This window comes from Lathyrus oleraceus, chromosome 3, assembly GCF_024323335.1.
Source record: "Lathyrus oleraceus cultivar Zhongwan6 chromosome 3, CAAS_Psat_ZW6_1.0, whole genome shotgun sequence".
NCBI classification, from domain to species: domain Eukaryota; kingdom Viridiplantae; phylum Streptophyta; class Magnoliopsida; order Fabales; family Fabaceae; genus Lathyrus; species Lathyrus oleraceus.
This window is the reverse complement of record NC_066581.1, coordinates 395,556,234-395,579,997: the sequence shown is the minus strand read 5'-3', so window position 1 is coordinate 395,579,997 and position 23,764 is coordinate 395,556,234. Positions and strand designations below refer to the sequence as shown.

At 38.1% G+C, this 23,764-nt stretch overlaps 1 protein-coding gene across 1 annotated transcript; it reads left to right on the top strand.

The window, feature by feature from the left end:
- Positions 1–20,125: 20,125 nt before the first annotated feature.
- Positions 20,126–21,757, top strand: LOC127131427 (uncharacterized). Its single transcript, XM_051060350.1, has 3 exons — positions 20,126–20,443; positions 20,729–20,953; positions 21,068–21,757. The coding sequence occupies exons 1-3, from the start codon at positions 20,126–20,128 to the stop codon at positions 21,755–21,757; spliced, it is 1,233 nt and encodes a 410-aa protein (XP_050916307.1).
- The last annotated feature ends 2,007 nt before the right edge of the window (positions 21,758–23,764 follow it).

Below are 23,764 nucleotides of genomic sequence, written 5' to 3'. Positions count from 1 at the left end.
GAGCCGACCACCCGGATCTCACTGCTAACGACACTGCTATGGCCAAGTATGACTTCGACAATCCTATCTATCAAGCCGAAGAAGGGGCTGAGGAAGATTGTGAATTGCCTGAAGGGTTAGCCAGATTGTTGAAACAGGAGGACCGAGCTATTACGCCTTGTCAGGAGGTGGTTGAGACCATCAATGTTGGTACCGAAGACGACAAGAAAGAGATCAAGATCGGGGCCAGTCTATAGGCCGAGAGGAAAGATCATTGATCATGTACTTGACTGTGTTAGAAAGGTCAATGGGTTGTGTGCTCGGTCAGCATGACGAGTCAGGTCGAAAAGAGCATGCAATATACTACCTTAGCAAAAGTTTACCGACTGTGAACAAAGATACTCATTGCTCGAGAAAACTTGCCGCGCTTTGGCATGGGCTGCTCGCCGACTAAGACAGTATATGTTGACTCACACGACTCTATTGATATCAAAAATGGATCCAGTCAAGTATATTTTTGAAAAGCCAGGACTTACCGGAAAGGTTACTAGGTGACAAATGATACTGACAGAATATGACATTCAATACACTTCACAAAAGGCCATCAAGGGAAGTGTCTTGTCAGACTATCTTGCAGAGCAACCGATTGATGATTACCAACCTATGAGGTTTGACTTTCCTGATGAGGACATCATGTTTCTCAAATCGAAAGATTGAGAGGAACCACTCCCGGAGGAGGGGCCTGACCCTGAATCCAAATGGGTTATGATGTTTGATGGGGCGGTCCACGTCAATGGTCGCGGAGTTGGTATAGTGTTGATCACAACGGAAGGGGGTTCATATGCCATTTGGTGCCAAAATAACTTTTCCCTGCACCAACAATGAAGCCGAATACGAAGCTTGTATCCTAAGACTTGAGGAAGCCGTCAAAATACAGATTAAATCCCTGGATGTATACGGGGACTCAACTTTGGTCATCAATCAAACCAACAGGGAAATGGTGCTATGCTGGAACTACGTACCCAGAATTGACGTATCTCGGTCAGAGACGAATGAAGAAAGCATTTGGTCAGAAAGTGCGCTCTCGGGAGTATCGAGTCGGTGAATTGATACTCAAAAGATTTCTTCCTCCCAACACAGATCACAGGGGCAAATGGACACCGAACAACGAGGGTCCATACGTGGTTAAAAGAGTTTTCTCCGGCAGAGCTTTGATGCTAACAACCATGGATGGCGAAGGATTCCCGGCCCCTATTAACTCAGACGCGGTTAAAAATACTTCGCATAAAATAGACCCGCTGGACAGTAAAAAGAATAGTCCAGGCAAAAAAGGGGCATCCCGACGAACCAAAAAAAAAATAATAAAGAGGTTCGGGCAAAAATTAGGGATATATAAAAAAAAAAGAGTACACCCGGTGAGTCGAAAACCTAAAAGGGCGGCTCAGGCAAAAATGGGTATCCCGGTGGATTGAAAACCCGAAAAGGGGGCGATCCAGGAAAAATTTAGGGAATAAGCGAATGACTATGATCTGAGTTCATCAGTGTTATATCACCGTTTCATTCAATCCGGGAATCTTCGAAGGTTAAAGATCGACTAATCATCCATTTCAGAAAGCAAGATGAGCAGAGCGTCTTGAGGACATACGAACCATAGCAGAGTCGAAACTCAGTGGGACCCCGTTTCCCCATTGCCATTAGGATAGTTCTCTTTTTATAGCGATCACCTCTTTTCAGGGATCAGCTTCCTGATGCCCTCGCCTATTCCTGGCACAAATTTTCTCCCCAGTAAGAGTCGAATAATTCAGTTAAAGAGCTTCTTTATTTTTCATTTATCAGTTTGTTTGCAAAAATGTCCAAATTTTTGATAAAACATATTGCATATGAACATAATGGTGACTTTTGCAGATGATTTGCACAGGAAAACATTTAAAATTGCTTTGAATGTGCTTAATCCCGAACGGTGAGTTCAAACCGAGTATTTCCCCGAGGCATACGTGTATTTTTGGTTGCAGGTCATAGGAACCGGATGCCAAGTCATGAATCCTCATCCCCAAGCGGTTGACAAAGTCTCTCCTCAACAGAGCATGTTCCCCAACAGAGTTGACAGTATCCAGACTGTCTATCCCCAGTAGAGTTGACAGTATCCAGACTATATATCCCCAGTTGAGTTGACAGTGTCAGACTGTATCTTCCTAGCAACAGCGGAGTGGTTGCATGCCCAACGGACAAGAGGTTGGTGTTCCCAGTGTTCATCTCATCCCCAGCAGATTATTTCTAACAGATTTGTTCTAATCCCCAGCTTGAGGACGATTAGCAAGTTCATATCCCCAGCAAAGGTCGTTTCCTACGACATTTCCCCAGGAAGTGTTTTCCCCACAGACTCTCCTCACAGAGCCTCGCCGAACAAAGTTTCTATAGTTGATACTCCCCCCGCAAGGTCAACTTTTCAAGCAGCCAATTTATTTTTAGTGGCTCATTGGACCCGGCAGACGGATCATTCCCCACAGAGCATTCAAGGATTGATACAGCGATCTGTTCCCTACCGGAGTTTGCTTCCCCAAGCAGATTTCTTTTTACACCATGCATAACATTTGCATTTGCATGCATATCATATCAAGCATACACATAAGCTGATAAACAGGTTCTTCCAAGCAGACTGAAGAATTACTTTACAACCAAGGTCATGAGATCCAGCCAGAGGATCAAGCGTGAGTGATCCAGCCTGAGGGTCGTTTTGAAGATTCAGCCTGAGAATAGTTTTCTAGTGATCCAGCCTGAGGGTCATTTTGAAGATTCAGCCTGAGAATCGTTTTCCAGTGATCCAGCCTGAGGGTCATTTTGAAGATTCAGCCTGAGAATCGTGTTCCAGTGATCCAGCCTGAGGGTCCATTTCGAAGATTCAGCCTGAGAATCGTGTTCCAGTGAGCCAGCCTAAGGCTCAATTTGAAGATTCCCCAGTGAAGTCGCCTACAAGCTTTATTTCCCCAGCAAGCCTAAGTCTAATTGAGGAGTCGTTACAACATGTTCTAGCCCGAAGAATATGTACGAAGCCCAAAAGTGGAATATTCTCGAAGCTGCATATCTAATATGAAGGTCGGGTGTAGATTTCAAAAGAGGGTCAACCAGCGCATGCCTCAGATGCGGGATCCTAATGACGGGAATTTATCATCAAAACAATCCAGATCTAGCCAGAAGATCGAAGTAGATTCATCCAGAGAATCGAAACAAAGGAGATTTAGCCAGAAGATCGAAGAAGATCTAGCCAGAAGATCGAAGTCAGATCTAGCCAGAAGATCGAAGTAGATTCAGCCAGAGAATCGAAACAAAGGAGATCTAGCCAGAAGATCGAAGAAGATCTAGCCAGAAGATCGAAGTCAGGTCTAGCCCGAAGACCGGAAATAGATTCAGCCAGAGATTCGAAACAAAGAAGATCTAGCCAGAAGATCGAAAATCGCAACAATTCAGATCTAGCCAGAAGATCGAAGTAGATTCAGCCAGAGAATCAAAGGAAATAGATTCAGCCAGAGAATCGAAACGAAGGAGATCTAGCCAGAAGATCGAAGAAGATCTAGCCAGAAGATCAAAATCGTATCCAGCCCGAGGATCAAAATTAATATCCAACCAGAGGACTAAATTGAGTATAGGTTCAGCCAGAGGATCGAAACTCCAGATTAAGCCAGAGGATCGGAAGGAAAATAAACAGCGCGGTGTATTTCCGCGTTTTTGTGGTGTTCTCGGAGCGCAAATTTTCGGTCTATCTTTGGTATTCAATCACAGCTCACCCCGTTTGTCTGATAAGCTGTTCGCTTTCATCCTACTCGGGTTAGCTGATGATTGAATAGGGGCAGCTGTAACACCCCAAAATTTTCCCTCCTCATTCATGCATTCATTTAGCATTTCATCATGTCAATCAGAATTAGATCCAAAAAAAAAAGAAAAAAAAAAAGAAAAAAACGAAAAAAATAATAAAATAATTTTTTACAAAATAAAATAAAATAATAATAATAAAAATAATAATAAAAATTTTTAATTAATTAATTAATCAATTAATTAATTAAATAAATAATTAAATAAATAAAATATAATAAATTTTTTTGGACTTGGACCTTTCTCAAAAGCCCACTAAGCTACTAATATTAGCCTATAAATACTAGAGTTTCATTGAAACAAAGGCCACACAGAAGAGGAGAAGAAGGAAGAGGAGCAAAACCCTAAGGAAAAAGATAGTGAGAGAAGACCTAACGGAGTTCAGAGCAGCCTCCAAACCCCGAAGGGAACTCAGCTACACAGAATCACCTCTGCCTCACATAAACCCTGAAGATTGTTTTGTAAACCTCACGGGTGCAACTCAATTTCAATCAAGCTCTCCAATCAGGTTTGCCATTATTCCCATTACCTTTGCCCATGGGTTTAATATGTATAGGAATGTATAAACAATGCCTTGAATGTTTAACCGTTTAATTTCTGAAATGTATGCCACAGGGTTTGAGTTTTTTGAAACCATACTGTTGATCATGAAAAAATGCTTATGGTGTTTCACTAACCCTTTTGTTGAATTTTTGTGAGGGCTCACATGACTTTTGCAGGGATAACTTGCGTGGTTTCCCACTTTATTTGTGGGATAACCCCTGGAGGTTCATTCCGATTACCTGTACTGACTCACTTTTCTTTGATGGCATCAGCTTGGAAGGATCTCAGGGTTTCCCATTCCTCTAATTGCTGTTACTTCGGATCTTTATCCGCGTGGTACTTTTACATTTTTCCCGCATTTTACTGCTTTCCTAGCTGGAAGACCTCGATAGGAGGCAACGTTTGAGCCCCTTGGTGACATTTTACTTTGAGATACATGTTTTGTGTTTTGTATTCATATCCCTGCAGGTAGCGCGGTTCCTTCGTCAAGGACTGCCTTTTTTCCCTCGAGCATCCCAAACCCTAAAACCCAAAGCAACACGCTAACTCCTTCTACTACAGGAGAGTAAGTCTCCAAAGGTCGAGCATCCGGTAGATTGCGTAGTAACGTCGTTCGCCCAAAACCCAATCCATAACCCCGTAGTTAGCCGAACTACGTTTTGCTCTGATTCTCAGGCCAGATGAGATACGTAGGCATAAGACGCGATGTCTTAGCGAGCACACATCCCCCCAACCCATAGGTCAACCGAGCTACGAAGACTCTGATTCTCATATTCAGATGAGATACGTATGCAGTGGATGCGACATCCGCGCGAGTCATTTTCATTTAACCCTTTTTTTTGGTAAACAGCACAAGATAAACCCACACCCTTTAGACAAGAACTACAAAAGTGGATCCCGTAGAGTACTACGGATGCGTAGGGGTGCTAATACCTTCCCTTCGCATAACCGACTCCCGAACCCAAGATTTGGTTGCGAGACCCCGTCTTGTCCTTTCCTTTTTCAAGTTTACTTCGAGCGTTTCCTTTCCCTCCCTTGGGCTAAATAACGCACGGTGGCGACTCTTCTGTCTTTTTCTTTCGCCGGTTGTTTTTTTTTTCGCACTGTATTTTTCAGGTTGCGACACTCGTGTGACATTATTGATCCCAACAAGACCTCCACCAAGTGAATGGGCTTGCAAGTCAACTTGCTAAGGAATAACTCCACACAAGTCAACAAGACTATGTCATTCTCCTATCATAAGTGCACTAAAGTTCGGGTATAGAACTCATCTGACAAGAGACCACCAAGCACACAAGAAATTAATATATGTCAAGCAATTCATACATTACAAACAATACAGTCATCCCAAATTTGCACAAAAATATGTCACAAAAACACATAAACATACAATACAACAAAGGAAAAAAGTAGGCTAAACTCACTAGGAAGCATATTGATCCCCAACAGAGTCGCCACTTTTCTGTAGCGGGGTATTCGTTACCTTTAGAATTATTGACTAAATCAAAAGTAAGCATACAATTCGAGTCGCCACCGCACGACTATTTATCCAAAGGAAAGGTTAGAAAGCGAACAAAAACCAACTAAGAAGTTTTATCAAATAAAAAACTAATAAAAATGTCAGAGATCTGGTAAGGGGGTTGGTTATGCAATGGGAAGGCTTTAAGCATCCAAAACATCCTTAGTACTCCAAGGGAGCCCTTTTTGCAAAGTGTATTGTAGGTTGGTATTTGTGAAAATATTTATGCAAACAAGATTAGGGAGATGAGGAAAGAATATACATGTTATTTACAATTTATTGTTTGAATGGATAAACCCATTGCCTACGTACCATCACAAAGGTAGGATCAAAACCTCGTAGTCCGGGGTAAAAATATCAAAATATGGGTGAATTGATTTGATCAAAGCCTTAAGGTCTTTTGTTATCAAAAGGAGAAAACTCAACCTAAACCAACAATCCACCATGTGAGGAGAGCTTCAACATACTAGTGAGGGATCCATCCTATAATAAGTATGGAAGACTTATAGTCCAATCACTAAGGATAAGGTGAGGTTTACATCAACCACTATGATAACTCAAACCTATGGCTAATGTTTATGAGAAAAAAGTTTTAACAAAGGTGGCCATTGGAACCACAAAAATCACTTGAAGTGATTTGTATTTACAAATTAGAAGTATTCATAAAATGAAGTCAAAGTTGACTTAAGGTTCAATTCATAATGAGTATTAGTGAAAAGAGTTTGAAAAATCAAAGGCATAAGGCCTAGGTTTCTAATTTGAAAACAATGTCAATGTTTGCACAAAATGAGTTTGACTTGGGTTATAGTGGAGAGAATAAGAGAAGGGATAGTCTTAAACATGCAAAGATGAGAGAAGAGATAAAACCCTTGGAGTTCCTTTCTTGAGATCATAAAGATGATTCAAGATGCTCCTTTCCTTTGGACTTAGCAAGCAACAAGCAATCACAACAAATATTCAATCAAGCTCCTAGGATCTTCCAATTGGACTTGAATCTCTTATCTTGGCTATTCATGACAATGGTCCTTCTTACTATCTCAAGTTTGGAATCCCTATCACACAAGAACAACCAATCAAAAGGTTCATAATGCAATAAGAGGAATGGACAAAGAATGAGTTTAGATTAGGGGTCCTTTGAAGTCAACTTCAAGATTAAGCATTCTAAAGGTATGAGGCCTAGTTGCTCTTCAACAAATTTAGCATTTCTAAAGGCATGAGGCCTAGTTTCTCTTGAACTCCTTTAAGCATAGGTAAGGTTCTAATTCTAAGTCCTTTCTCCTTTTTGCATTGGGTTCACACAAACAATCACAAAAAACAAGCACAAAGCCACAATATATTTACACAATAATGAGCTCAAGTGAGCAAAAGGAAAATAGCATAAACATAAAATATGAGCTCAAGTGAGTAAAGGGAAAAGGAAATATGAATAAATGAGCAAGAAATTAAATTGCATTAAAGTAAATTGTAAGAATTAAATGCTTGAATTAAAAGTTAGTAATTAGTGGTTAGTGTTAGTGTGTCATAAGACAATTTAGCGCTATGTTAAGCAATTGTAAGTGGACTAATGTAGTAGTCACACCTATCTGAGGTCCGTCAATAAAACTATAGGCAAATAAACACAAGTTAGAGATCATGACTAATAAGCCAAGCTCCTATAACTTGCCATGCCAAAAGAAAAGAAGAAAGACCTTGTATGGATTTCAGGTTTTTTGCTTGACCAAGAAGCAACCTATCTTGGACACAAAGCAACTCACTTGATCTTTGATAAAGTTGAGTTTGATTTGGATCAAAGAAGGTTAGGCCTCCCATATGTCAAGGCTAACCACAAATCATTAACTCATAGGTCAAAAGAAAAAGAAGAAGGAAAGAGATGAAAATGAAATGGACAAAATGAGAATTCAAATGACATAATCAAAACACAATGACCAAATGTGAATGAAATCAACATCAATTAAGGGTAAACAGAAGGAAAATGGAGATTAGAGGTCAATAATGGTCAAACATATTTTTGGTATTTTTTTGGAATTAAAATAAAACATAAAATAAAATGAACAAAGTAAGGTCAAACTTCAAATTCAATTCAAATCAACTTGGATAAGTCCAATTGAATCATCATAAGTCTAACATGGTCAAACAAGGTTTGAAAAATTTTCTCAACATTTCTTGAAAACAGAAACTATTTTTAAACAATTAAAAATCAAGAAAAATAACACAAATGAATTAAAATCTCAAATAAATCTCAAATCAATTAAGAAATTGATGAGAATATTTTTCATAGACTTATCATGATCCATATGTGTTAAGAAAATATTTTTGGAGTTTTTGAATATCAAAAAGTATTTAAATTGAATTAAAAACTAATAAAAACAAAATAATTCACAAAGAATATTAAATGGAATCACAAAAATAATTAAAAATCAGATTATGAAACTAGATTTTTAAAGAAATTTTTTGCAATTGGTCCCATATTTTTGTGATTCCAAATAAAAGAGTTATGGATTTTTGAAATAAAATGGAATAAAAGAAAATAAAACAGAAATTAGAAAAGGAGAAAAATTAGGAAGCGTCTGATCCAGTTCATTAAATGAGGTGGACAACATCAAAGGCTCAGAGGCGCGCTTCCACCATGGTATCGAGTCCAATGCGTGACACAATGAATTTAAAAAGGTCAAATAAAATAAAGGCTAGGATTAGATCGTGCACATGAGATCCAATGGACACAAGGCATCCACGTGGGGACGGTGGTGGAAATCACCGTCTTCTCCGGTGAACTAACTGTTTCCGGCCACCTGTTGCAGGTTTTCAAACCTCAACCAAAATGCATAATCCTTATACCAAAATGAAGTTGGGGTGATGTACATCACCCCTGTAACCTTGGATTATCCTCAAGATCCCTATGGAATGAGAAATCTGATATGGAAAATCCAGGTGTTCAAACTGAAATGTTCCAATTCACAAAATCAAAGCCACCATTGGCTTGCCTCTCACACGAGGACTTCAGAAAACCATTTGTACACAAGCAAATCACATTATATGAAGAGATATAGATCAAAATAGTTTGAGCATAAACCTTTGAAGTGCAGCTTTAAACAACACGATATGCTCCAATTCTTGCTTCCAACTTGAACAGGAGATGATGATGATGATGATAGGCTTAGGAATTAGAAACTGAAGATCAACCAAGGAAGTCGAAATTCAAGTTTGAATTTGAGAAAATAGAATCAAAATTCCTCTAGTATGGTTGGGTTTGAATTTCTGCAGAGCTTCAGGTTGAATCCAGGGTTCCATTTGAATGAGGCAACGTTCTTATTTATAGCTGAAGTGCAAGCAATGAGGTGCCAAAACCGTGTGCATGAAGCTTTGGGTCCTCCATGCATGGGCTTGTACGGGCACTTGTGAGGCCCAAAATCAATTGGAAATGCAAGATGAGCTGATTCTGAAGTGAAATGGACGTGTGCTTTGAATTGCAATTGCTTGTGCATGAAGATTCAATGTGAATTCCATATTTGGGCATAAATGTTCCCCTCTTTGAAAGTCACTCATGAAAAATCCAAACATAGGCATGTGAGTAATGGTTGGAAAAGTCTTGACATGAGGAACAAAAGCTATGTTGGACAAAAATCCATTTGGAGTTTGGAAAATTGTGAAAACTGATCATGAAGTTTGATGTACAAAACATGGCTTTGAAAAATTTGTCAAAAGTGACCAACTTCCAGCCCTTCTGTGTCAATGATGCAATCCTCAAATGGAAAAACCTTCAACATCAAAGTTGTAGATTTTTCAAAATGATCAATTTGGACTTATATTTTGAATAATTTGGATTTTTTATGAGAAAGTTATCGGCACTTGAAGTTGAACTTTTTCAAGATTTAGTGGTTTTGGTCCAAAGTGAACCAATGCAATTGGTTTCACCTCAAAATCATAAACAATGAAGAAGTTGTGTCCTTAGGAAGTTGACCCAAAATTAGGGTTTGAGTCAAAATGACCTATAATGTTTTGAAATGAATGATGACCTTCCAAGTTTCAAATGGATTGTTTATGAACATGAAAGTTGTTCATATGGTTCATAAGAACATGGTTTCTCTTGGGGTCATCTTTATTTGACAAACACATCAAAAGTTAGGTCTCAGTGGATCTCAAAATAGTCAGATGACTTGACTGGTCAACTTCTTAAAGCCAAACTTCAAATCTTGATGAATGAATGATTGAGGATACTATCATGAGCTCATATATGCATAAAATGATGAATTAAAGAACTTACATTTATTTAATTTGGTCATAGGTTGAGGTTTCTTCATGAGCAAGGCACAATCAATGCACAACTGAATCAGGGTTTCCTTGGGAAACAAGCCTCAAGCCCTTTGGTTTATCTTGATCAAATTGACAAATTGAGATATTTGGGAGACATATATGATGATTGAGAGCTTTTTGAACCCTTTTCATGCTTTCTTTCATCTCCATCTATCCACTTCATTGAGCATAGGAACCTCCTAGGAGCAAGGGCACATGTGATCACTTGAGCTACACAACAAAATATATTAGTGACATACTTTTGTGCTTTTGGTTAGTAAACAAAATAAGAAAAGAAATAATATACAATTCAAGCATGGTTGGTGGTATCAAACCAACTCACACAAGTCCCAACCCTAAGGTAAGAAACCAAGATGCTATGATCCTTGAGGCAAATGCAATGAGCAATGATATGATGCCATGAGGGATCTTAGGGTCAAAATTAGGGTCTTACACTCGTGTGACATTATTGATCCCAACAAGACCTCCACCAAGTGAATAGACTTGCAAGTTAACTTGCTAAGGGATAACTCCACACAAGTCAACAAGACTATGCCATTCTCCTATCATAAGTGCACTCGAGTTCGGGTATAGAACTCATCTCACAAGAAACCACCAAGCATACAAGCAATTAATATATCAAGCAATTCATACATTACAAACAATACATTCATCCCAAATTTGCAAAAAAAAATGTCACAAATAAATATGAACATACAACACATACAAGCAAAAAGTAGGCTAAACCCACTAGGAAACAGTTCCTAGCAGAGTCGCCACTTTTCTGTTGCGGGGTTTTCGTTACCTTTAGGTTTATTGACTAAACAAAAAGTCAACATACAATTCAAGTCGCCATCGCACTTTTATTTGTCCAAAGGAAAGGCTAAAAAGCGAACAAAAACCAAGTAAGATTTTCAAATAAAAAACTAATAAAAATGTCAGAGATCTAGGTAAGGGGGTTGGTTATGAAATGTGAAGGTTTTGCGCACCCAAAACATCCTTAGTAATCTAAGGGAACCCTTTTTTCAAATATGTGTTGTAGGTTGGTATTTTTGAAAATATTTGTGCAAAAGATTGGAGGGATGAGAAGAGAATAAATTATATTTACAAATTTTTTGTTGTTTGAATGGATGAACCCATTGCCTACGTACCATCACAAAGGAGGATCAAAACCTCGTAGTTCAGGGTAAAAATTTAAAAGATTGGTGAATTGATTTTAATAAAAAGCCTTAAGGTCTTTTGTTATCAAAGGGAGAAAACTCAACCTAAACCAACAATCCACCATGTGAAGAGGGCTTCAACATGCTAGTGAGAGGTTAACCCTATAATAAGCATGGAAGACTTACAATCCAACACTAAGGATGAGGTGAGATTTACATCAACCACTATGATAACTCAAACCTATGACTAATATTTTTGAAAAGATTTAAACAAAGTGGCCATTGGAACCACAAAACAAACTTGAAATGGGTTATATTTACAAGTTAGACTTATTTACAAAATGAGGTCAAAGTTGGATTAAAGTTTATTCACAATGAGTATTTATGAAAATGATTTTTGAAAAGTCAAAGGCCTAAGGCCTAGGTTTCTAATTTAAAACAAAGTCAAAGTTTGAAAATGATTTTTGGCTTGGTTAGAGTGGGGAGAAGAAGAGAAGGGTTATTCCTAAAGTATACAAAGGTAAGAGGGAAAAGATAAAACCCTTGGAGTTCCTTTTCTTGAAGTCATAGAGATGACTCAAGATGATCCTTTCCTTTGGACTTAACACACAAACAAGCAATCAAACAATTTGAATTCAAGCTCCTAGGATCTCCATTTGGCCTAGCTCTTAACTTGGCTACTCATGACAATGGTCCTCTTTTCACAATCTCAAGGTGGGATCCCTATCACACAAGAGCAAACATCAAAAAGTTCACAACACAATAAAGGGAATGGACAAAGAATAATTTTGATGGAGAAGTCCTTTTGAAATCAACTTTGAATTTTAGCATTCTAAAGGCATGAGGCCTAGTTGCTCTTCAACAAGTTTTTCATTCTAAAGGTATGAGGCTTAGTTGCTCTTGAACTCCTTTAAGCATAGGTAAGTCCTAATTCTAAGTCCTTTATCCTTTTGCATTTTGTTCACACAAAACAAACACAAAGCAAACACAAGATAACAATATATTTGTATACAATAATGGGCTCAAAACAGCAAAATAAAAATGACATAAACATAAAATATGTGCTCAAGTGAGCAAAGTGAAAATCCATATGAATAATGAGCACGAAATAAATGACATTAAAAGTAAATGACAAGAAATTAAATGCTCAAATTAAAGTTAGTAGTTAGTAAAGTTATGTTAGCTTGTCATAAGACAACGTAGCGCTATGTTAAGCAATCGTAAGTGGACTAATGTAGTAGTCACACCTATCTAAGGCCCGTCAGTAAAGATATAGGCAAAGAACACAAGTTAGAGATCATGACTAGTAAGCCAAGCTCCATAAACTTGCCATGCCAAACAAAAGGGGAAGGGCCTTGTATTGACTTTGAGTTATTTGCTTGACCAAGAAGCAACTTATCTTGGACACAAAACAACTTACTTGATCATGGATCAAGTTGAGTTTGGTTTGGATCAAAGAAGGTTAAACTTCTCATTTGTCAAGACCAACTTCAAGACTTTAACTCATTGACCATTGATGGAAAGAAAGGGATGAAGATGAAAGGGAAGGAAAAAGAAGACCACAACCAAATCCAATTGATCAAATGTGAATCAAATAAACATCAACCAACACCAAACAGAAGAGAAATGAAGATAACAAGTCAAGAGGTCAACCATATTTTTTGGTATTTTTTGAATTTAAATAAAATACAAATAAAAAATAAACAAATAAGGTCAAACCTCAAATTCAACTCAAATCAACTTCAACAAGTCCAATTAAATTCTCATAGGTTCAACATAGTCAAACAAGCTTTGACTAATTTTCACACAATTTTTTGATGTCAAAAAGTATTTAAAAACAATTAAAAAATAGCATAATATGAATTAAAATCTCAAATAATCTCAAATCAAATAAGAAATTGATGAGACTATTTTTCATTGACTTATCATGATCCATAAATGCTATGAAAATATTTTTGGATTTTTTAAAAGTCAGAAAGTATTTAAAAATGAATTAAAACCCTTAAAAATCAAATAATCCATAAAAAATATCAAATGAAGTCACAAAAATAATTAAAAACCAAACTATGAAACTAGATTTTTCAAGATATTTTTGGAGTTTGTCTCATATTTTTATGACTTCAAATGAAATTTTAATGAATTTTTGAAAATCAAATGAATTAACTGAAAATAAAACAAAATGGAATAAATGGAAAAAATCACAGTCACGTGATGGGTTCATTAATTGACGTGGCGCTTATGGATGGTTCAGATCTGATGGCGCATGGTACATCCAAGTCAGACGCACTACATCCAGCATTAAGTGAGGTAATCACAATGAATGAACAAGATTAAAACGTGCCAACTAGATCCAATGGCTATAAGAGCGCACACGTGGTGACGGTGGTGGAAACCACCATCTTCTCCGGTGAGACAACGACTTCCGGCCACCAGTTGCAGAGAAAAAAGTTTTAATGAAAATGGAAAACAAGGACATGGAAATGAAGCTTGTGTGATGGAGATCACCATTGTACCATTAGATCTTCCTCACTCTTCCTATATTGAGAGAAATGTGAAGGAAAAGATCATGGTGTTCAAAATGTTTGCTCATGAAATGATGAATTGAAAGCACCAATGGCTTGCCTCAAGTGTGAGGACTTCAGAAACCCACAAAAACACAAGAATGCTACATTGAATTGAGAGTTCTATATCCAAAAATGTTTGAATGTATACCTTCAAATGAATGAACTTCTGGCCATGAGTCCTTCAAAATCCTTGCTCCTCTTTGATCCTTGAGTGTAATGGAAGTGAAAGGCTAAGGAATTAGGCTTTAAAACTCAGCTAATGATGCTGAATTTCAAGCTCGAAAGTAAGAACAAAATTTGAATAATTCCTTTGGTATGGCTATGGTTTCAGTGCTGCATCAATTCAGATCTCCAAAAGGTTGATGAATGAGGGAGATGCAGCCTCTATTTATAGCTAAATGTGGCTGATCACACACTTCTCTCGTGTGCATGGAATTTGAACTTTGATGTGCATGGGCCTGTACAGGCGTGTGGAAGGCCCAATGATGGCTGAAGGAGATTGCTAAGTTCATTTGAAGAGCAATTGGACGTGTACATTGGATGGAATGTGCTTGCAATTCAAGTTTCATCATAAAATACCAAAATTCACATAAATGGAAATGAATTCGAAACTCATCAATGGTAGGTCCAAATGAGTAATATGAGTAATGGTTGGAAAGCCCTTGAAATAAGAAACAAAAGTCATGTTGGTCAAAATATCATTTGGCAATTGCAAATTGATGAAAATTGGATGGGAAAATCCAAGTACAAAACATATTCGAAACACTTTGAAAAATTTCACCAAAAGTAAGCTTAATCAAACCCCTCTGTTGCCATTATGAAAGCTTAAAATGAAAGAACATTCAACATCAAAGTTGTATATCTTTTCAATATGATCAATTTAGACTCAAAGCTTGCATCATTTGGATTTTCTATGACAAAGTTATTGGCATTTGAAGTTGGGTACTTTTTCAAATTCAATGAATTAGGTCCAATATGACCTATAATGTTTTGCATTATCACATGTACTTATTTTAGGATTATGAAATTTTGTCTAACATAACATTTAAATTAAACATCTCAAGATTTCCAATGCATTCAGTATCACCTAAAAATAATAAAAATTAAGGAAGTTATGCTTTTGGTAAGTTGACCCAAAATAAGGGTTTCAGTCAAAATGACCTATAATGTTTTGAAATGAATGATGACCTTCCAAGTTTCAAATGGATTTTTGATGAACATTAAAGTTGTTCATATGGTTCTTAAGAAAATATTTTATCTTGGGTTCATCTTCATTTGTCAAACACATCAATAGTTATATCTCAGTGATCCTCAGTTTAGTCAGATGACTTGATTGGTCACCTTTTCAAGGCCACACTTCCAATCTTGATGAATAAATGATTGAGGGCCTCACATAGGCTCACATATGCATAAAAGGATAAATTAAATAACTTACCTTGATTAAATTTGATCAGAGGTTGAGATTTCTTCATGGGCAAGGCACAGTCAAAGCACAGTGAAATTAGGGTTTCCTTGGGAAACAATCTTCAAGCCCTTTGGGTTATCTCAATCAAATTGGTAAATTGAGATACCTGGGAGACATATATGATGATTCGGAACTTTGTGGACCATTATCATGCTTTTTCTCATCTTCGTCTAGCCATTTCATTGGGCTTAGGAGCCTCCTAGGAGCATTGGAGCACATGATCACTTGAGCTTCAAAACAAAAAGAGTTAGTGACACATTTTTGTGCTTTTTGTTAGTAATCAAATAAGAAGAGAAATAATATAAAATACAAGCATGCTTGGTGGTCTCAAAACACTCAAACAAGTCCTAACCCTAGGGTTAAGGAGCCAAACATGCTATGATCCTTGAGGCAATGCACTTGTGCAATAACATGATGCCATGAGGGATATTAGGGTCAAAATTAGGGTCTCACACACCTGTTGAAGGAAGGCCGTTGATCATGTATTTGACTGTGCTTGATGAGAGTATGGGTTGTGTTCTTGGTCAGCAAGATGAGACTGGAAAGAAATAATTTGAAATTTACTACCTCAATAAGAAGTTCACTGACTATGAGACTTGGTATTCTATTCTTGAGAAGACTTGTTGTGCATTGGCTTGGGCTGCTAAGCGTTTGCGTCAATATATGTTGAATCATACCAATTGGTTGATATCGAAAATGGATCCAATCAAGTATATATTTGAGAAGCCTGCTTTAACTTGGAGGATTGCCCATTGGCAGATGTTGTTATTAGAGTATGATATCGAATACCGATCTCAGAAAGCGATCAAGGGTAGTATCTTGGCCGACCATTTGGCTCACCAATCGATTGAAGATTACCAGTTAGTGCAATATGATTTTCATGATGAAGAGATTTTGTACTTGAAAATGAAAGATTGTGATGAACCATTGCTTGAAGAAGGGCCAGAACCTGGTTCCCGTTCGGGCATGGTATTTGATGGAGCTGTTAATCGATATGGAAATGGCGTTGGGGCAGTGATCATTACTCCTCAAGGCACGCATCTACCATTTACAGCTAAATTGACTTTCAAGTGTACAAACAACATGGCAGAATATGAAGCTTGCATTATGGGGCTTGAAGAGGCCATGAATCTCAGAATCAAGTATTTAGATGTCTTTGGAGATCCCGCTTTGGTTGTAAATCAAATCAAAGGCGATTGGGAGACGAACCAACCTGGTTTGGTGCCATATAGAGATTATGCTAGGAGGATTTCAACTTTCTTTGCAAAGGTTGAATTCCATCATATTCCTCGAGACGAGAACCAAATGGAAAATTCTCTTGCAAGGTTGGCGTCAATGATTGTAGTGAAGTATTGGAATGAGGTTCCCAATTTATCTGTGATGCGTCTTGATAGACCAGCTCATATGTTTGCTGTTGAAGAAGTCAGAGACGAGAAGCCGTGGTATTACGACATTGAATGGTGATATACTATACAAGAGAAACTTCGACATGGTTTTGCTCAGATGCATGGATAGACACGACGCAGACTTATTGATGACTGAAGTGCATGAAGGTTCCTTTGGTACTCATTCCAATGGAAATGCAATGGCAAAGAAGATGTCGCGAGCAGGTTACTATTGGCTGACAATGGAATCAGATTGTTGCAAGTTTGTGAAGAAATGCCACAAGTGTCAAATATATGCAAATAAGATTCATGTTCCTCCGACACTATTGAATGTTATTTCTTCCCCATGGCCCTTCTTCATGTGGGGAATTTATATGATTGGGATGATTGAGCCCAAAGCTTCGAATGGACATCGTTTCATTTTGGTGGCAATCGACTACTTCACAAAATGGGTTGAAGCGACATCATATGCAAATGTAAACAAGCAAGTTGTTGTAAGGTTTATCAAGAATCAGATCATATGCCGTTATGGTGTGCCAAGTAAGATCATTACTAACAATGGATCGAACTTGAATAACAATATGGTGGAAGCTCTTTGCAAAGACTTTAAGATTTCACATCATAATTCTTCTACCTACAGATCTAAGATGAATGGGGCTGTTGAAGCTGCAAATAAGAACATCAAGAAGATTATTCAGAAGATGGTTGTCACATATAAGGATTGGCATGAGGTGCTCTCTTTTTCTTTACATGGGTATTGTACATCCATCCGCACTTCAACAGGGGAAACTCCTTTTTCTCTTGTATATGGTATGGAAGTAGTGCTCCTCGTAGAGGTTGAGATTCCTCTTATGCATGTGCTCATGGAAGCCAAGTTGACTGAGGCTGAATGGTGCCAAACCAGGTATGACCAGCTAAATTTAATTGAAGAGAAGAGATTGACTGCCACGTGTCATGGTCAGTTATATCAATAAAGAATGAAGAAAGATTTTGATAAGAAGGTCAGACCTCGGGTATTCAGAGAAGGTGACCTTGTGCTCAAGAAGATCTTGTCGTTCAAACCCGATTCTAGGGGAAAATGGACTCCTAATTAAGAAGGCCCATAGGTTGTTGATCGATCACCATTTGCACTTAGTTTTCATCATCCATCTAGCATGAATCTTTAAGAATCGGTAACACTTTGTTCTTTCTTTTAGTTGATTTCCTAAGTTTTATTGCATTTCAGAATTTCATTCTTGTTTTATGTTTTATTAGTGGTTCATCTCTTTTTGTCGCATTTTATGCATTTCCGTGGTAGTTCTATTTGGTTTCCAGGTCCAACAATAAGCCTAAAAGACGCGTAAGGGAAGAATGGGAGTCAAAAACGGTTTGCAAAGCGAAATATGCACAAAACAAGTGCCTGACACGGGTGTCCGTGTCAGCTGACATGACCCGTGTCAGCTTATGCATAAGACGGAAAGCTTGAAGGAAAAAACAGGCGGCTGACATGGGTGCCCGTGTCAGCAAAGTCTGAATGAAAAAAAGATAACACGAAGCTAACACGGGCGCCCGTGTCAGCTGACACGACCCGTGTTGGCCAATTCGCTCCTTTTGCTGATTTTTACTTTTCAAGTCTCTTTGTAATTCCAGAGGGCAGTCTTGGTATTTTATGATGCTTTTGGATGATTTGGAACTATTTAGTCTAGTATTGGTGAAGAGAAAAGGGACTTTTGGATGGTACGAAGAATAGACAGAAAAGAGAAGTGAGCTTTCAAGGGGTTTGGAGAAGAAGAGATTTTCATGATCGGAAGAGATTGAAGATCAACCTTCATCACCAAAGAATTGTAATGTCTCTATTTTGTAATTTGATTTCTTTGAATACTATGAGAAGCTAAACCACCCAATGCTAGGGGGTGTCCCTGAATTGCTTATGTATGAACAATATTTCTATGCTTTTATGATCATCAACGTTGTTCTTAATTCAAATTATTATACAAAGTTCTTAATGGCTTTTTCTATCGGACAAATAGAATTTTTGATCTATGGTTAGGGTTTAGGTCGGACAAACCACCTTATCGCTTTTTGTATAATAATACTTCGGTATAATCACTTAGGAATAAGGATAAAACTGTAGTAGCCGTAAATTCTTGTTACAACTGCGCTTTTCTTAACGTCATTTCGAATAGCTAAGGAATTAGGATGGAAAATAACTGTTAATGGTTTTCGGCTAAGGAATTAGAGAAAACAATTCTTGACAATCGGCGTTGAATAATTACAACGTAGATATTATATAATATGGAAGTAGTGTAGTACAAAACAATTCATACATCTTGCCCTAGCATGCTTTCTTATATCGACTAACATATTTTTATACGTTTTGTGTAATTTATTCTCGTAATTATCATTTCGAAAACAATCAACAAACCCCTTTTGATCTTTTGTTCAATTGAATTATTATAAAGGTTTGTACTTAATACACAGTCTTCGAGGTCGATACTCGGGATAACTCCCATTTTATTACTACATCGGTGCAAATAGTACACTTGCTATTTTATCGATCAAGTTTTTGGCGCCGTTGCCGGGGCTGCCAAAGTATAAGTTGAATAATAATTCAATTGAAATTTTGTTGCTCTGCAACCAAAATTGTATTTCTCTGTACTCTTGTTTCGTTATATAAATTCTAATAATTGTCTAATCTTTGTATGCGAGGTAAGGCCTCAACTGAATTTCTTTTTGACGCAGAACCAGAAAGATTATTGCGTGCAATACGCCGAAAAGCTAGACTGGAACTATCAGAAGCGACCCTCAAGTCTTCTGATTCTAAACAAGAAGAAGTTGTTTCAGTTCATTCGGGAGACTCCGACACCGTATCTGAAACGATGGCTGAAGCTCCACCTCCCGTGGAAAGACTTCTGGGTGACTATGGAGGTGCAAATGCTCCGACTGGAAGGTTAACAATAGTAAACCAAACGGTGAATGTTGATCATTTTCAGCGACACCCTTCAACAATTCGCCAACTCGAAAGGTGACCGTTCTCCAGAAAACTCAATGAAGATGCCAACAAGCATTTACAAAGATTCCTGACCATGACGACATCATTGAAAATTAAGGGACACTCAGAAGAAGCTAAAAATTTGGTGATGTTTCTGTTTACATTATCGGAAGATGCCGAAGAGTAGTTTTACTCTTTACCCGCGGGAAGCATTACAGCTTGGCAACAAATGGAGACGACATTTTTGAATGAGTACTTCCCTGCTTCTGTTTATATCCATAAGAGATATGACATAGTTAATTTCAAACAGAAGGAAGGAGAGTCACTCAGAGACGCTTACAAGAGGTTCAAGCGATTGTTGGTTGCATGTCCTACTCATAACATGGATGCAACTGAACAGATGCAAATATTTGTGAATGGCCTTAAAATGAAAACTAAGCAACTCATAGACACGACTGTCGGTGGCTCAACAAATTTTACAACAGCCACTAGAATAAAGAAAATCATCGGAGCCATTGCACCAAATGAGCATCTGGAGCTATATGACCGCAGTGTAAGTCAACCTAAAGGTATCATTGATCTCAAGCTAGCAAATCAAGTTGTGAAGATGGAAGATCAAATAACAGCTGAAGTAGAGAGAAAACTCAAGAAAATGGATCTTAACACTCAAACGGTGGAACAAGTTCAACCAATTCAAGCGGTTAGTTGTGAAATTTATGGGGGACCTCACTTCGCCATGCATTGTGTGGCAACTGCACAACAGGTAGAAGAGATTAATTTTCTGAAGCAGAACAACCCTTAATCAAATACATATAATCCTAGATGGGAAAATCATCCAAATTTCTCTTGGAAGGACCAGCAAGGAAATGTTCAGAAGCAAGCGCCCAATCAATATCAAAGCCAACCACAACAACAATATCGACCACAACAACAACAACCATACCAGCAACAGTTTCAACAACCCTAACAACAATTTCAACAACAGGTACCAAGAGAAGCGGATTGGGAAATTGCCATTGAAAAAATGGCGGCTCAAAGTTCCCAATTTCAAGAGGAGACTAGAAGCAATCTAAGAAACACGGGTTCTTCAATAAAAAATATGGAAATGCAAATGAGTCAGATTTCTCAACAACTCGCGGGTTCTCAAGCATCGAGTGCATTACCGAGTGCTACAGTTACAAATCCAAGAGAGCATAATAATGTGAGTGCTGTAACCACAAGGAGTGGTAAATCGAAAGAAGTCCCTGAGAAAGATGACGAAGAAGAAGACCAATTGCTTGAAGTTGAGTTGGAAATAAAAGAAAATGAGGTTGTGAGTGAATAGGTGGTGGTGCCTAAACTGGTGGTTAAAGAAAAAGTTAGTGAACCAAAGTCTGTTGTCAAACTCCCTTTCCCCACAAGAAATAAGAAGAAAGCGCAACATGAGAAGAACTTCGACAAATTCTTAGAGATGTTCAAAAAGCTTGAGATTAACATTCCGTTCTTGGAGGCACTTGAACAAATGCCCTCTTATGCCAAATTTATGAAGGATATTATTTCAAAGAAGAGGAGCATCGATACTGACCCGATTGTACTAACCGAAACTTGTAGTGCAATTTTGCAGGGTATGAAGATTCCGGTGAAGAAGAAAGATCGAGGCTCGGTAACTATCCCTTGCATTATTGGGGATAGATCTTTCAAAAAGGCCCTTATAGACATGGGGGCAAGTGTGAGTCTCATGCCGTTATCCATTTACAAGAGGTTGGGGATCGGAAAAGTGCAAGATACCAAAATGACACTTCAATTTGCTGACCACTCTGTGAAAAGACCCTATGGAGTAGTGGAAGATGTTCTTGTGAAGATTGCTAAGTTTGTATTTTCTGTGGACTTTGTCATCTTGGAAATGCCGAAAGATGAAAAGATACCGCTCATTCTTGGTAGACCCTTTTTGGAGACAGGAAGATGTTTGATAGATATAGAAGAAGGCACCATGACTCTAAAAGTTTACGATGAAGAGTTAAAAATTGATGTGTGAAACACCATGAGATACAAAGATGATGTAGCCATCAGTCAACACATAGAGGTGATTGATCAAATGGTTCTGCTAGAAAATCCTTTAGGTGAACCAAAATTACCCTTGGAGAGAGTTCTAAGTCTATCAATTTCTAAAGACACTCAAGAAGTTGATGAAAAGGAGAGGGAAGTGTTAGCTATGATGGAAACACAACCACCCTTTAAAGGATCCCGATCACTCCGGTGGGAAAAATTGAGGGAACCTCAGTTGGAGGAAAAGAAAGATAAGACCAAGAAAGTAGTTGAACTGAAACAACTGCCTGAAAATCTCAAGTATGTTTTTCTAGATTCTGGAAGGAGATGCCCGACTATTATAAGCTCTAGTTTAGAAGGTTCCTAAGAAGACAAGCTCGTCAAGGTTCTGAAGAAGCACAAAAGTGCAATGGGATGGGCAATAGAAGACTTGAATGGGATTAATCTGACGGTATGTGTGCATAAAATTCTCATGGAGGATGGTCACAAACCAGTGGTGCAACCCCAAAGAAGACTAAATCCCGCAATGAAGGAAGTGGTTAGGAAAGAGGTTGTTAAACTATTAGATGCGGGGTTAATTTATCCCATATCCGATAGCTCTTGGGTAAGTCCTGTTCATGTGGTTCCAAAGAAAGGAGGGACTACCATTATAAAGAATGAGAAAAATGAGTTGCTCCCTACAAGGACAGTCACGAGACGACGTGTTTGCATCGATTATAGAAGGTTGAACTTGGCGACAAGAAAGGATCACTTTCCTTTACCATTCATCGATCAGATGTTGGAAAGGTTGGCTGGTCATGACTACTATTGTTTCCTTGATGGCTACTATGGATATAATCAGATAGCGGTTGCACCCGAAGATCAAGAGAATACAACTTTTACATGCCCCTATGGTATTTTTTCTTACAGAAGAATGCCATTTGGGTTATGTAATGCGCCAACCACATTTCAAAGATGCATGATCTCCATTTTTGCTAACATGCTTGAAAAGCATATGGAGGTCATCATGGACGACTTCTCGGTATTTGGTTTCTCTTTTGATAATTGTTTGACTAACTTTTCCTTTATCTTAGAAAGATGCCAACAGACCAATTTGATTCTCAACTGGGATTAGTGTTACTTCATGGTGCGAGAAGGCATAATCTTGGGTCACAAAATTTCCCACAAGGGAATAGAAGTGGACCAAGCCAAGATCGAGGTAATAGCAAAGCTTCCCCCTCCAATAAACAAAAAAGGTATAAGAAGTTTCTTAGGGCATGTGGGTTTCTACCGCAGGTTTATAAGAGACTTTTCTAAGATAGTTAAACCTTTAACTACTCTTTTGGTTAAGGCTTTTATTTTTGATAAAGAGTGTGCCGTTGCATTTGAAACTATAAAAAATAAATTGGTGACAACACCAATTGTCATTGCCCCAGATTGGTCTCTACCGTTTGAGATCATGTGTGATGCGAGTGACATTGCAGTGGGAGCAGTTCTTGGGCAACATAGAGATAAACTGTTGCATGTCATATATTATGCTAGTCATGTTTTGAACCCTGCACAGATGAACTATGTGACTACCGAGAAGGAGTTGCTAGCGGTGGTCTATGCCTTCAATAAATTTAGGCAATATCAGTTGGGTTCTAGAGTCATTGTTTATACTGACCATGCTGCCTTGAAGTATTTATTTGCTAAGAAGGAATTTAAGCCAAGACTATTGAGATGGATCTTACTCCTCCAAGAGTTTGATATGGAAATTCGTGACAAGAGAGGGTGTGAAAATACTATGGCCGATCACCTATCTTGGATGTCCCTTATAGAGGAGAATGAGGAAAAGCGTCCAATAAAGGATGAGTTTGCTGACGAACACATCCTTGCTGTTACTGGAATGCCATACTTCGCAGACTACGCAAACTATCTAGTTGGTTGGGTGATCCCTAGTGATTTTGACTCTAACAAAAAGAAAAAGTTTGTGCATGATTGTAGGTTTTACTTGTGGGATGACCCATTCTTGTAC